Source organism: Sciurus vulgaris (assembly GCF_902686455.1).
Source record: "Sciurus vulgaris genome assembly, chromosome: 2".
Classification (NCBI taxonomy): Eukaryota; Metazoa; Chordata; class Mammalia; order Rodentia; family Sciuridae; genus Sciurus; species Sciurus vulgaris.
The window spans coordinates 25,168,607-25,181,559 of record NC_136462.1 but is presented as its reverse complement, the minus strand read 5'-3'; the positions used below and the strand labels follow the sequence as shown (position 1 = coordinate 25,181,559).

The 12,953-nt window shown below is 35.3% G+C and overlaps 1 protein-coding gene across 23 annotated transcripts in view; it reads left to right on the top strand.

Moving 5' to 3' along the window:
- The window catches only part of NRXN3 (neurexin 3), a 1,486,572-nt gene that overhangs the window by 1,117,995 nt on the left and 355,624 nt on the right, over window positions 1-12,953 (top strand). For all 23 annotated transcript variants that reach the window (XR_013761785.1, XR_013761786.1, XM_079126730.1 and 20 more), the window contains one exon: window positions 10,567-10,748. Coding sequence is in view for 21 of the 23 variants with exons in the window: in XM_079126730.1 (XP_078982856.1) it covers window positions 10,567-10,748 (182 nt within the window). In the remaining 2 variants the exon portion in view is untranslated. The remainder of the gene's footprint in view (window positions 1-10,566; window positions 10,749-12,953) is intronic.

Here is a 12,953-nt window from a genome sequence, read left to right as displayed (position 1 = left end):
TAGAACATTTTGTTCAATTCTTGTTTTAATTAAATTTTTTGAAGGGATTGCTTCAGGATATTTTTTTAAATCCTGGATAAAATTATATTCTAATTCTACTTTAATTAGTTGATTTAACAAATTTTGGTAAGTAGATACCTTTATGTTGAAATACACTACTTCACATATTCCTTGAGTGTTTTATTTAGTCTTCTAATGTAACACTGATGTGTTTATTCAGGAATTTTTTTGACTATTTATAAGTAAAATTATTGTGTTCACTTATGCTATAGATTTATCAGGTATTGATATTAAGACCATATTGGATACGTAAGAGGCAGGGAACATCTGAATCTGGGCCACTATAACAAAAGGTCCTAAACTGTAAATAGCAGATATTTATATCTCGTAGTTCTGGAACCTGGGAGTCTAAAATATGGGCAGATTCTGCTGGTGTCAGGTGAGGGCCTGCATTCTCATGAACATCATCTTCTTTCTCAACTTCACAATGTTTTGGTATAACCTAGGTATAGAAACCATTAAGAATTTCTTTGTCAGCAAGAATATTATCAGTTCAAAAAACGCTGTACGGAAATTACTGAGTATACTCCTTTTCTCTGGTTAAATTCCTGACTTATCACTCATTCATGATTATCATTCCTTGTCAGATCCTTTAACCAGGACTTATTGTGCCCTTGTGAGATTCAGGCCCTGTCATAGTTATCAGGGGTTCTTTTCTATCCAGAAATTTTCTACATATGAAAGAAAATGAATTTGAACTGGCTTTCACTAAACACATCAGCTATTGAAAATTTACTATAAGAGAAGGGCATGACTCAATAGTATGGACCATTAAACCAAATACTTGAAGAATGATAAGATTTCCTCTTTTGGTGATTGACAGTTTGTCTTTACTCTTTGAGTCCATGTGTATTTTCTCAAAATGCCTTTCCATGGTAGGGGGTATGGCCAGAGCAACTATGTGCCTCTCATATCACATCACAGCTTCATCATCAGAAAGGTGCTGGTGGAAGAGGTTTTCTCTGGCTCCATATTAAAACAAAACAAAACAAAAAAATTCAGTGAAGTGTTCTGAGTGGCTAAGATTGGATTAATTTATTATATCTTAGCAAATCTGCTATACTTGAGTACAGAATCTTTTAAGGCTTTGACAATGGATATTGTACATTTGCATCATCCAATGATTTGGGAGCAAATCACAATTTCTGTGTGAAGAGGTTCAGTGTTTTCAGATGAAGGCAGAACATGTGCTCAGAAGGAAAAATAAAATCCCATACAGTTACCAAAAATGGGGGCAGTCTTTTACTTTGAGTTGCTCATAAAAAAATGACAATACTGCAATATTTCTAGAGTTTGATATTATATGCATATTAGCTATTTTAATCTTTAGTACAACCCTTTAAGATGATTAGGCAGGAGAAGCAGTATCGTATTGACCATGGAAAAACTGAGACACTAGGAAGATAAATGCTTGTTACGTTGTTATGGAGCATGGGTACAATAGTTGACATGGCTTCCTTTTCTCCTAACTCTATGATGGGTTCTGTGATTAAGAAATATGTGCCTCATATAACCAAGAGTCATTACCCTTCAAAAGTATTAGCCAACTTTTCCAGAAAAATCACATTTTGTGAATTAGAGCCACAAATATAACTAAACTAATCTATGTATAGCCCCTGGCCCTTCAAAGTGTGGCATTCATATAAATCAGGCATTTAAATCAAAGCTCTTGGAAATAGGCAACTACTTCTCATCTGTATTTTTTTTTTTTTTTTTTTTTTTTTTGGAGTATATTCAGTACTTGGAAGTCCCTCAATTGCTTTTATTAGAGAAAGAATTTGAAAGCTACAGAATAAAAGGAGGAAAAGGAAGCAGATAAATGTGTTCTGAACTTCCTGTTTTTTCTACCTTGTCTTGTGAGATGTCATCAGAGGGAATGCATTTAGAAAAAAAAAATGATGCTACAGAAAGGGCTTCCAAGTAATTATAAAACTATCATCTTTATTTTTATTTTCACATATTTATGTATTGCCTAAGGACACATGTATACATGTTCTTGGTTAATACTCTATCAAACAAAATGATAACATTGATATTCTTAAATTTGTCACATTGTTTCTGTACCATATATTCCTTTGAAGTAAAATTCAAGATGCATTTGTTTATTTATTTATTTCTACGGAAACAGTTTGCAGTGTGATTTAGGAACTGAAGGATAATATAAAACAATTTAACTCAAAATGAGTATGATTTTCTTATCTGAGCCTGCTAAAAAATCACTGAAGAAAGATCATTCAAATGTCTTTGTGGTTAGGTTTCTTTTATAAATTGAAAACTGTGTTCTATCCATTATAGGAGACATTGTGAACCCAAACTGATGAGTATTTATAAAATATTTCCACATGAGGTTAAATGGCAAAAAGCTTAGCTGGATTAATGGGCACTGTAGTTTCTTATTTCTCCTATTTTCTTGCCTGAATGGCAGTATGAAATATGCAAGTATAGGTGAGTAAATTTCATTGATTAATTCAACAATGTTTATTTTCTGAGCATTCATAGTATAGGCAGATAAATTAAACAGACTTGTGCTCCAGTTACTTGTATTACACAGGATTCTGGATTTTCATTTTGTTTGGTGATAAAACTTAATATTTATTTTCTTAAACCTGAAAACTTTGCAATTTCCTAGGACTTATTCTGTTTGGCTATTTAAGAAACCAACTTGGTCTTGAAAGTTCAATGAGGTAATCTCTGACATAAAGCTCACTGGGTTCACCCTCTAGAGTGTTCAGTGGGTGGAGTAATTACTCATGAGTAACTTACTGCCTGATCTTGTTTTACTCACTTTATAAGAGAACAGGCGACCTCATATAAGATCATTGTTGTTTAAGTAAGATAAAATGGTTATCCACACCCCACCCCCAAGCTGCCATTTCTATTGGGAGAAGATGGGATTTCCAGCTTGTTGGCTTTATTTTTATTTTGACCACATGTTAAAAACCCACCATTATTCATTTCCTTACCCAGACACAAAGTGAATGTAAGATTTAAGAATTTGGACTAGAGTTGTGACTCAGTGTTAGAGTGCTTGCCTGGTATTATGAGGCCCTAGATTCGATACTCAGCACCACATATAAATAAATAAAAATAAAAGATCCATTGACAACTAAAAAAAAATTAAAAAAAAAAGAGTTGAGGATTTTAAGGAAACTATTGTCAAATAAAAAGCGTGAAGATTGCTAAATCAGACAGATCTGGATTAAATTCCTGATTTCACTAGATATTTGGTAAAGGATATTGGTAAGTTATTTTGCCTCATTTTATAACCTCCCTTACCTTTAAAACACAGATAGTAACTATTACATGATACATTGTGCTCTCCAACCCCCAAATTCATATACAGTTATGCCTTGGTCTCTGTGGGGTTTGGTTCCAGGAAATACTGTAGATACCAAAATACACAGGTGCTGGATCCCCTTCTACACACAATGACCTGGTATTTGCATGTAACCTGTGAACATCCCTCTCTATACTTTGAATTTTCCCTGGATTATTTATAATATCTAATGAAAAGTAAATGCTCTATAAATAATTGTTACGCTGTGCTATTTAGAGAACAACAGCAAGAAAAAAGTCTGCACATGTCCAGTACACACATCATTTTAAAAAATATTTTGATTTGCTCTTTGTTGAATCTGTAAGCACAGAACCCATGGATATTTGAGGTCAACCTTATTGGGAATATAGTTTTTAATATCTTAGAATGTGACCATAGCTGGGCATGGTGGCACAGGCCTGTAATCCCAGCAGCTCAGGAGGCTGAGGCAGGAGGATTAGGAGTTCAAAGTCAGCCTTAGCAATTTAGCAAAGCCCTAAGCAACTCAGCAAGACCTGTCTCTAAATAACATACAAAAGAGGGCTGAGGATATGGGTCAGTGGTTAAACAACCTTGGGTTCAATACCCCAGTATTTAAAAAAAAAAAAAAAAAAAAAAAGTAACTGTGTTCTGGAGCTACAGTCTTTAAAGACAGAATTAAGTTAAGTGAGATCAGTAGAGTGGGCTTTGAACAAACATGACTGCTATCCTTAGAGGAAGAGGAAAATCAGGACATAGGTGGGTACAAAGGGAAGTCCATGTTTAGACATAGGGGAAAAATGGCTCTCTACCAGTCAAGAGGAGAGTATTCAGAAGAAAGTTACTCTGTTGATATTTTGATCTTGGACTTCTAGCCTCCAGAGTTGTGAGAAAATAATTTTTTGTTGTTTAAGCCACCCAGGCTAGCTGTAGTATCTCCTTATATAGCTTTAGCAAATTATTAATATAGCAATAATATCTGAAGTGAGAGATAAAGGGATTTGAAATACTATATTGAATGATATAATTAATGCATAGTAAATAATTCATATGTATAGCTGATGTGAATATCGATAGTAGTATTAACATTAGTATTAGAATTACTATTGCTAAGCAGAACCAAAGAATTTGTGAAAGAAATAGTTGTCCCAAAGGAAAAAACAATACACTTAGGAAAATTCCTTCAGGAAAGACAGAATTTAGTAATGTCCCTGAAAGTTTTATTTTTTGATCAATTTTAGTGTCTAAAACATTGCATACTCTACCACCTATCATCTTCTTTCTTAGTAGGAGTCTCTTGGAATCTATGCATAACAATGACTTACATGTTTTCCTGTACAGCATGTTTCTGAAGTAATGTATATCTGATAACACCATTACCCCCAAAGACTTAGAATCAGGGTATATTTAAGTATTAAGCACACTTAATACTACTCTGAACCAGTACTGGCTCTGCTGGGAAGTCTTTGAGTTGAAACCTTATTTCTGGGATCCCAGGATATGCTATGCAATATTGCCTCTCTAAATTTCAGAAGCTAATGGGTTTGGGCTTAATGCCCATTTAGTTTTAATAATTCTTCCTTCAAGAGAGAGAAAGAGGTTGCCCCAAATGGGGGGAGAACCCACCTTGCCTGAGCACTGTTTAAGAAAAGGAGTTTGGCTATTCCTGATGTTGTATTTGATTCTCAAGTATTGTCAGATTACCAGTTTACTGAACAGCAAATATACTACTATTTCTTTCCCAAAGAAAAAAGATGTTCTTAAAAGTAGGGAAAAAATACTTTCTCTTTGAAGATTCAATTTTTTTCAGCTTTCCTTCATTTAAGACTGCTTTATTATTGATTTTGATATTCATTATAAAAAAATTCAGAGAGAGGCAGAATAGATCAGTAAGTCATCCATTCCGGCAGTTTGTAAAATGTGTATCCCTTACCCTGAGCTCCCTTGTGACTCCCTCTGTCTTCTTTTGCAGTTTTCCAGCTGTCATTCACCCTTCTATTCTCCCTGCAGAGCTCTGGAGAGGTGAGCTAGGGCTTCTGTTAGGGAGCTTCATCCCATGGATGAGTAGGCCAGCTTGTCCTGGGGAGAAGAGGTCAAAGTTAAGATAGGGAGGTCTGAGTCTGTTCTCCACTTCACCACTGAGCACCACATCGAGTAGTTGAATTTCTTTGAGCTTCCATTTTCTATTTTTATTAAAATAGTAACAAAAGTATTTACCACTAAACCTTCAGTAAGTATTGAGGAAATAGGCATCAAATAAGATACAGCTAAAGAAGGCAATTTGAAAACCATTCAGTGGTATGGAATTACTGGTTCCCACTGTTATGAGAAAATGCACAGGATGCAGCCCAAATAGCTAGGGAGACAGGGGTAGAAGGAAACCATAGAACAAACCAACTGAAATAAATCATAAAACAGTATTCTTTGGGCCATTAGTCATGTAGCTTTATGTCTCCATTAGCTAGACGAGGTATTTGTCAGTTTCAAAGTCAGGTCTTTCCATTTCGGTTTTATTAGTTATATGGTAACTGATATGAATAAAAGATAGTTTTAATTTTTATAACAAATAACTATATCTACTAATGCAGTATATTTTATGTCACTGATAGTCAGTCCATTTATATTCCAAAAGGATTTGCCAATAACAATAAGGAACACAATTTTGGAGAAACTTGATGAAGGAGTACTTAAATAGAAAGAGGGAACCTGAAATAACAGAGGAAGCGACCTACATGTTACTATCATGAGATTTTAGACTATGTTCTCAGGCTCTCTTCAAAGAGCCTCAGTCTGGCATCCTGTTTCTTTTCTTGTTTGAGCTACCACACAGTTTGTAAAGTATCACGCTCATTTTATTAATTTTATTTTTACCTAATATATTTGTCTACAAGTAATTTATCTAGTTCCTTTTAAATTGAGGCCTCTTGGGCTTCCAAAACTTATTTTAATGCCAATAGAAAATCATTTTGCAATGAATCAAAAATGTAGCCTGTAAAAAAATTTTAAAAAAAATCATTTTAGGGAACTCTGGCACATTAAAACCACTATTATGTTTGAATGTTTGCATGAAGTTATTTAACCTATAATTATATAATGAGCAAAATAATAAAAGAATTACAGGTAGTCAATATTACTTTCTATTTAAATTGTGCTTATTTTTCATACATGGACACATGCATGTGTACACACACATGTACACATGTACATGCATGCACACAAGGGCTTGTATTTATTATTTTTGTATTTAGAGTGAATCTTAAACAAGACCATAATCCTATTTCTGTGAATATTTTCCAAAAAAAGTGATATGTTGTTTAGATATGGGACTGGAAATAGGAACAGTGTCATAAAAGTAGGGACTTGGGAGTTTAGAAGTCAAAACAAAAACAATAACTATCCAAAAGTTCCCAAACACGGAAAAGGTGATTTGCCATCAGCAGTTAAATTCTAGTAAGATAAGCTGTAAAATGTACCAAAGTTTTAAAAATCTTGGGAAAATATGTGACCTGGAAGAAAATGTATCCTTATTCTCTTAGAGAAGTCACAGTTCATCTGCTTCATCAACCTATTTCTATCTAAATTAAATGACCCTCCCGAAGTCCTGCAGGACTATAATGGAGATCCTTTTCTCTTGCCAGCTACTCTCCTCACTACACACACATGCATAGAGAACAGATACCAGCACCCACATGTCCACCAGCTTAACCTTGGCTCCGCCAGTCTCACAGTCAGTTTCATCCCAGCAAGTAGCTAGTCAATTATGAAACCATAAGTCAAAGCCATTATTTGTGGGTTGTTGGTCAAATAACATGCCATACTTGTTAACATCTTTGAAGATGAACTATATCCACTTAATCCTGGTTAGGAGGGACTGTGTAGAGATTTCATTCCTGAAATACTGTGTCTCTTAGAACTCAACAAGGTGACTTGGGTTGTTGTGAACTTGCAAATGCTGCAGTGTTAAATAATAGCCCAGGTGCCATTTTTTCTTCAGATGAATTGATCATTTTTGCAATCATGAAAGAAAATTGCATGGTCCTGATTATTAATACATGTAGTATGATCTTAGCCCTGACATCGTGAGCTCAGTGAGAAACCAGAAATCTGTAATTCTTGGCTCACGGGAGACAGTATGTGATGTATTGCATGGTTTGGAAATGAAAATCCTTAATGGCTCTTATATTCCTCAGATGTTCCCTCCCCCAATTTATTTGTAATCTACATTTTAAAATAAAAAAAATAGCTTTTTAAATGTGAAAATAGAAGTGAAATAATTCTGTGTTCCCTTTGGTGTTCTATATAAATTAACAGAAAGTGTGTGTTTATTTCTATAAACCATGCAAGATAGAAAATCATGAAAAATAAAGAGAAAAAAATCACATTATCAGAGTAGAAAATTGCAACTATTAGTTATCTTCCTTTAAAAAGCCAGCATTAGGCTGTGGAAACATACAGGATCTTATTCACCCTGAATAGCAGTAAGATCAGTACCAAGAACACACGTTTTGATACTACTTTCTACATTGTAGAACAAGCCTTAAACTAAGCACTTTTTATCTTTTATTCCCTTTTCACACATAGAGTTAGAATTATCTAACATATATTATATATAAAATATGCTGTATATATCTATCATAAATTCAGAACCATTAGTTTTTTAAATCAGATTTTATATCAATTCATCCCATCTAATATTGTCATAATGAGGTTTTGTTCTTTGTTTATTTAAAAAGTAATCACCACAAACTCCTCACCATCATATATAACAAATTGTATATTTATCATTTTATATGTTCTTCCCACTGAGACTCGCTGGACAGGGCAGTGAATAATATAAGCAGAATAGAAGATTTGTAAAGTTAGTTTTTGTGGTGAGAAGGGCCAGAAAGCTTTTGATGCAGATTCATGGTGATGGCTTTGTGTTCACTCTGTTTTGGTATTAGAAGAAGAAGTGAAAAGAACTAAATACAGACAGCTTTTGCCCTATTGATCCAGTTTACCGTGCAATTACATTGGCAGGTAGAGACAAAAGACTTGGTGACAGGTGGCTCAGGCTGGAAATTTGAAGGAAGCACCACTGATTTAAATGAGCCTCTCTTCCCAAATCTATAAAACTATTAACAATGGAAATATCCCATATAATTGTAGGGAACTTTCATAAAATAAATTGATATAGGTTTTGCAAACTGTTAAGCTATTGCGTATTATTTTTTTTGCAATGAGTTTCTCACTTGATTATTTGTAGTGACAAAATTATTTCCTGATACAATATGAATATAACCCTGTGGCAGGATCCACTATGTGGCACAATTCACTATGTATTTGGGATAGAATCGGGTAAGACTTTATAAATTGCTATGAAATGTCACAGGCTGATTTGCATTTTTGGTGATTTTATACATTAATCACTGAGTAACCTTCAGTTTTCCAAATAAAGAAAGAAAGGAGCAATGACATTTGTAATCATCTACAGAAAGGGGCTTATTTAAATTCTTCACAGATGGAGAGATATCAAGGGTAAATCATTATACCCACATTTCTAATTTTAAGAAGCTTTGAGGGTGTTTGTGGATAGTGAGGAGCAAACATTGTTTTGCATATAGACTTCATCATAAACTTTGCATACCACAATTCCAAATTCTCCAGATGACTGTGGGAGGTTTTCCAGAGACCATTGCCTAAGGATTGAGAAATTCATAAAAGCAAAATAATGTCATGCGACATGTAATATATAGGCTGACCAAATTGGAATGACTTGGATAGTGACCTTTCAAGGAGGACAAATGACATTCTACATACCTCAGAATTTAATGTGGCTTCCTGCTTTACAAAGATGACATATGACATATACACCTAATTCTAGTCTCATAGTTTATTATTTCTTAGCAAGCTCTCATCTCTTCTTCAGCCAACATAATTCCACCCAATATTTTCTGTAAACTAGGTCTGATAATAAATGTAGACCAGTGCTTGAGATTTTTAGTAACTGCTAAAGATATCTGAATGGTTGTCTAATGGTGTTTTAAAAATAGTTTTAAAGGTTGGAACACTTTCTCTGGGATATTCACAAGAAAATCTAGTGCCAAATGTTCTTTGGACTTTGAGCTGAGTAACATATGGAAGTACTCGCTATGGGTAACAAGCAGAAAACCATGAAGGCTACAATGGCATAGTCTATTTTGGCTACCAAATTGAAATGCTTTTCCCCAAATCGGAATTTAAATTTGTTGCTTAAAATAGACTTTTAACATTTTCAAAATATAAATTTTTCTTTGTTTTTCTTCCTATTTGTCTTATAGGTAATTTCAATTTATATATTCTTAGTAGCCTCTGGTTTCACTCTGATAAGAAGAAATTCAAGAGTAAATAATAAAAGATACTGATAAATCCACTAGTTGTAGCTGATGATACCACTTCTCATTTTCTAGGGATTTTTTTTTTTTTTTTTTTTTTTTTTGCTATGTCTCATTTAGTTTGGAAAAGGAATTTGAAACTGTTACTCTGATACCAGATAACTTCTACCACTGGGTCCTATCCCCAAGATATCTTTTTAAGTATATGCAAATATCCCAAAATTTAAAGAAAAAATCTAAAATAAGAAACACTTCTGACCCAAAGCATTTCAGATAAGGGATACTGCCTTACAGAACTTGGTTTTCTCAGGCTGCATCTCTCTTTGCTGTGGGTGGAGAAGGTACAGGTGTGAGAGCAATGGTGCCTTTTGACTTCCTCATTACACTGATGTTAGTAAGGCAGTCCTTGAACTTTTCCCTGCTCTGATGATCAGAATATTCTGGTAGCCAAAGACAGGGCACAAGTTCTTTATCTCGCGTCTGCCCTAGCCAAGATGGAAAATTAATTCCTCTGTTGGGAAAGACAGAGAAGTTGTTTGTCATGATGTACCAAAGCTCTTAGACACAGCATGTAATTTTCCCTCCACTAATATGCAGCAGAAACTAAGGATGATAGGAAATGTCTCTCACTAACATCTGCTTTGTTATTCATTCTTTTTACCTTCTTTTACTGGCAACTTTAATTTGGGGTGACAGATGCCTTCCGAGGCTTTGGAAGTCATCCCTCTCAGTAACCAAATCCTGTCCTATGGGGGACGTTTCCTCTCTGCAGCTGTTCTGTGCAGTCTCAGTAGTGTGCTAGAACTGGCAATATGCAATACAGTGCCCTGACATCTCGCTCTCTCCTTGCCTTCACAGCTGGCGCTACTTACATCTTTGGGAAAAGCGGTGGCCTCATCCTCTACACCTGGCCAGCAAATGACAGGCCCAGCACGCGCTCTGACCGCTTGGCAGTGGGCTTCAGCACCACGGTGAAGGATGGCATCTTAGTACGCATCGACAGCGCTCCAGGTCTTGGTGACTTCCTGCAGCTTCACATAGTGAGTACCCAGCCTTGGCCTGGATTCCCTTGTCTCCCTGGTGGTCTGAGTTGGTGAGTCAGATAAATGCAGCGGAACACTCCACACCGATACAACAAAGGTGCACATGCTTACAGGAATTGCCTTCAATTGTGTGAACCATCATGCTCATACATGCTTCTGTTTAAAAAATCAAAAACTCTTCCCTCTGTCCCATGAATATAGAGAGGGAAAAAAAAAAAAAATCAAGCTTGCTTTCCCAACCTTGTGGTTTGACCGCAGATAAACATCTAGCAGATCACTTGGGTGTAGACAAGTGTGTAGCTTCACTGACTTGGTGCAAATAGCAAGGTTAACTGGAATGTAAATGGTCTCCTAGGCTGGGGTTTGGCAAACTTTTAAGGGGCCAATGAGTAAATACTTTGGACTCTACAGGCGGATCATATAGTCTCTATCAGAGCTGCTCAGTTTTGCCATAGAGAATACATCTTTTTAGTGAATAAGATTGAATTGCAGTAAAAATTTATTTGCCAAAATTGGCCACAACTGTTCTTGGTGACCCTTGTTCTAAGATGCAAATGTCACTGTAGAGATGTAAGGAATGTGGGATAAAAACTGAGCAGAGCTCCAAAGTAGGTGGGGCACAAGGAAACAGCAAGTGACCAGGATTTTACTTATTCATGCATATCATATATCTAAAATGTTGCTCTAGGTTGTATATGTATGAACCCAATAGGGCTATACCTTCAGTCCCTGCAGATCTTAAGAACATATTACAAGTCCAAGAAATTAAAATGATTTGAAGGAAAAAACGACTTTGTTATGAGGATAGAAAATATTTTTATAGCAACAATTAACCCATTTTATCACCTGTACAGTCTGCAGCTAAGAAAGTAGGCTAAAGATATGATTCTCATCTATAAGTACCCCAAGTGCAGCCTCCAAGAGCAAAGAGAGGAATTGTTCTCATTAGTTAGCAATGACAAGGCTAGAAAGAATGGATTTAATTTGGAGCAATAAGAATTTAGTTTAAATAGCAGGGGAAAAACTGCAGTTAAGAAAAAAGATCAACTGGGGATTACTACCAATCTGTAAAAAGGAGAAAAAGGAACACTGACTGGGAATCCTTGAATCAGAGTTTTGCTTATATACAGGTCCAGGGAGAAAAGCAGAACTTAAGATTTCATTGCTGGTCTCTGGAGTTGGAAGTGCCCATCTCTAGCACCTGTCCCTCCAACAGCCTTGGAAATGGGAGCAGCTCAATTATGAGATTAGAGCGGGAAGCTTGTTTCATCTGGGAGGAGCCAGAGCAGAGAAAGACACTACTTACAAACCCTGGAAAGGACTGGTTAGAAATCAGTCCTTCCTTTGAAATGTGAAAGAGGAGTCTTAAAGAAAGATGCAAAATGTTTAATTCTTAGATGTTTTAAGAACTATATGGTATTACGAGCTTGAACATAAACATTTTAAAAGTCATATCAAAAGGAAGGAGAAAGGCAGCCATAGTTCTACAGATTATCTCTATTTGGTCTCTAGGAACCACCATAATTTACAGAACTCTTGGAGATTTATGCTGCATATAACTTAATGACGATTTCATGGCAGCTATAACTAGGATATTATTACCAGCTCACTTGCATTTTCATGGTGATTTATCTTCTTTTTTTGTTCAGTGCGACTTACTCAGAAAAATATGATTTGGCATAGCCACGAGCATCTTTTTGAGTCAGCTAATATGCTACTAGTTTATCCGATTCTCCCCATTCGTGTTTTGTAGGACATTCTGGCTATTAAGAAAGAGGTTTATTTATTTTTTAATTTTTTTGGCAACTTACTTGGAATTAGTGATGTTTTTATAAAATGGATATGTGAATACTAAGAACTTCTAGGAGGAACTAGAATATTCTGGTATATTGCATTATGGCATTATAATGTTCTGTCCTTTCTTGAATGTTTTGAGAAAATGAATGCTTCTAAAACATACTTTGGGGTTCAAGTAATATACATTTGTTTGTATTAATTAGTGTGTATGTTCTGTATAAACACACATTAGGTTTTATGGTATATTGCTTTGTTTATAACAAGCAAAAATAGCAGAAAAATTATATTATAATATGTAGAACCCTCTTGGGGTGCTGTGTATCTGTTCCAATGATTCTTTGACTCCCTAAACATTCTGGGACATCCCAGTAGATTTTCCTGCAAAGCTTGATTTAGAATGTAGTA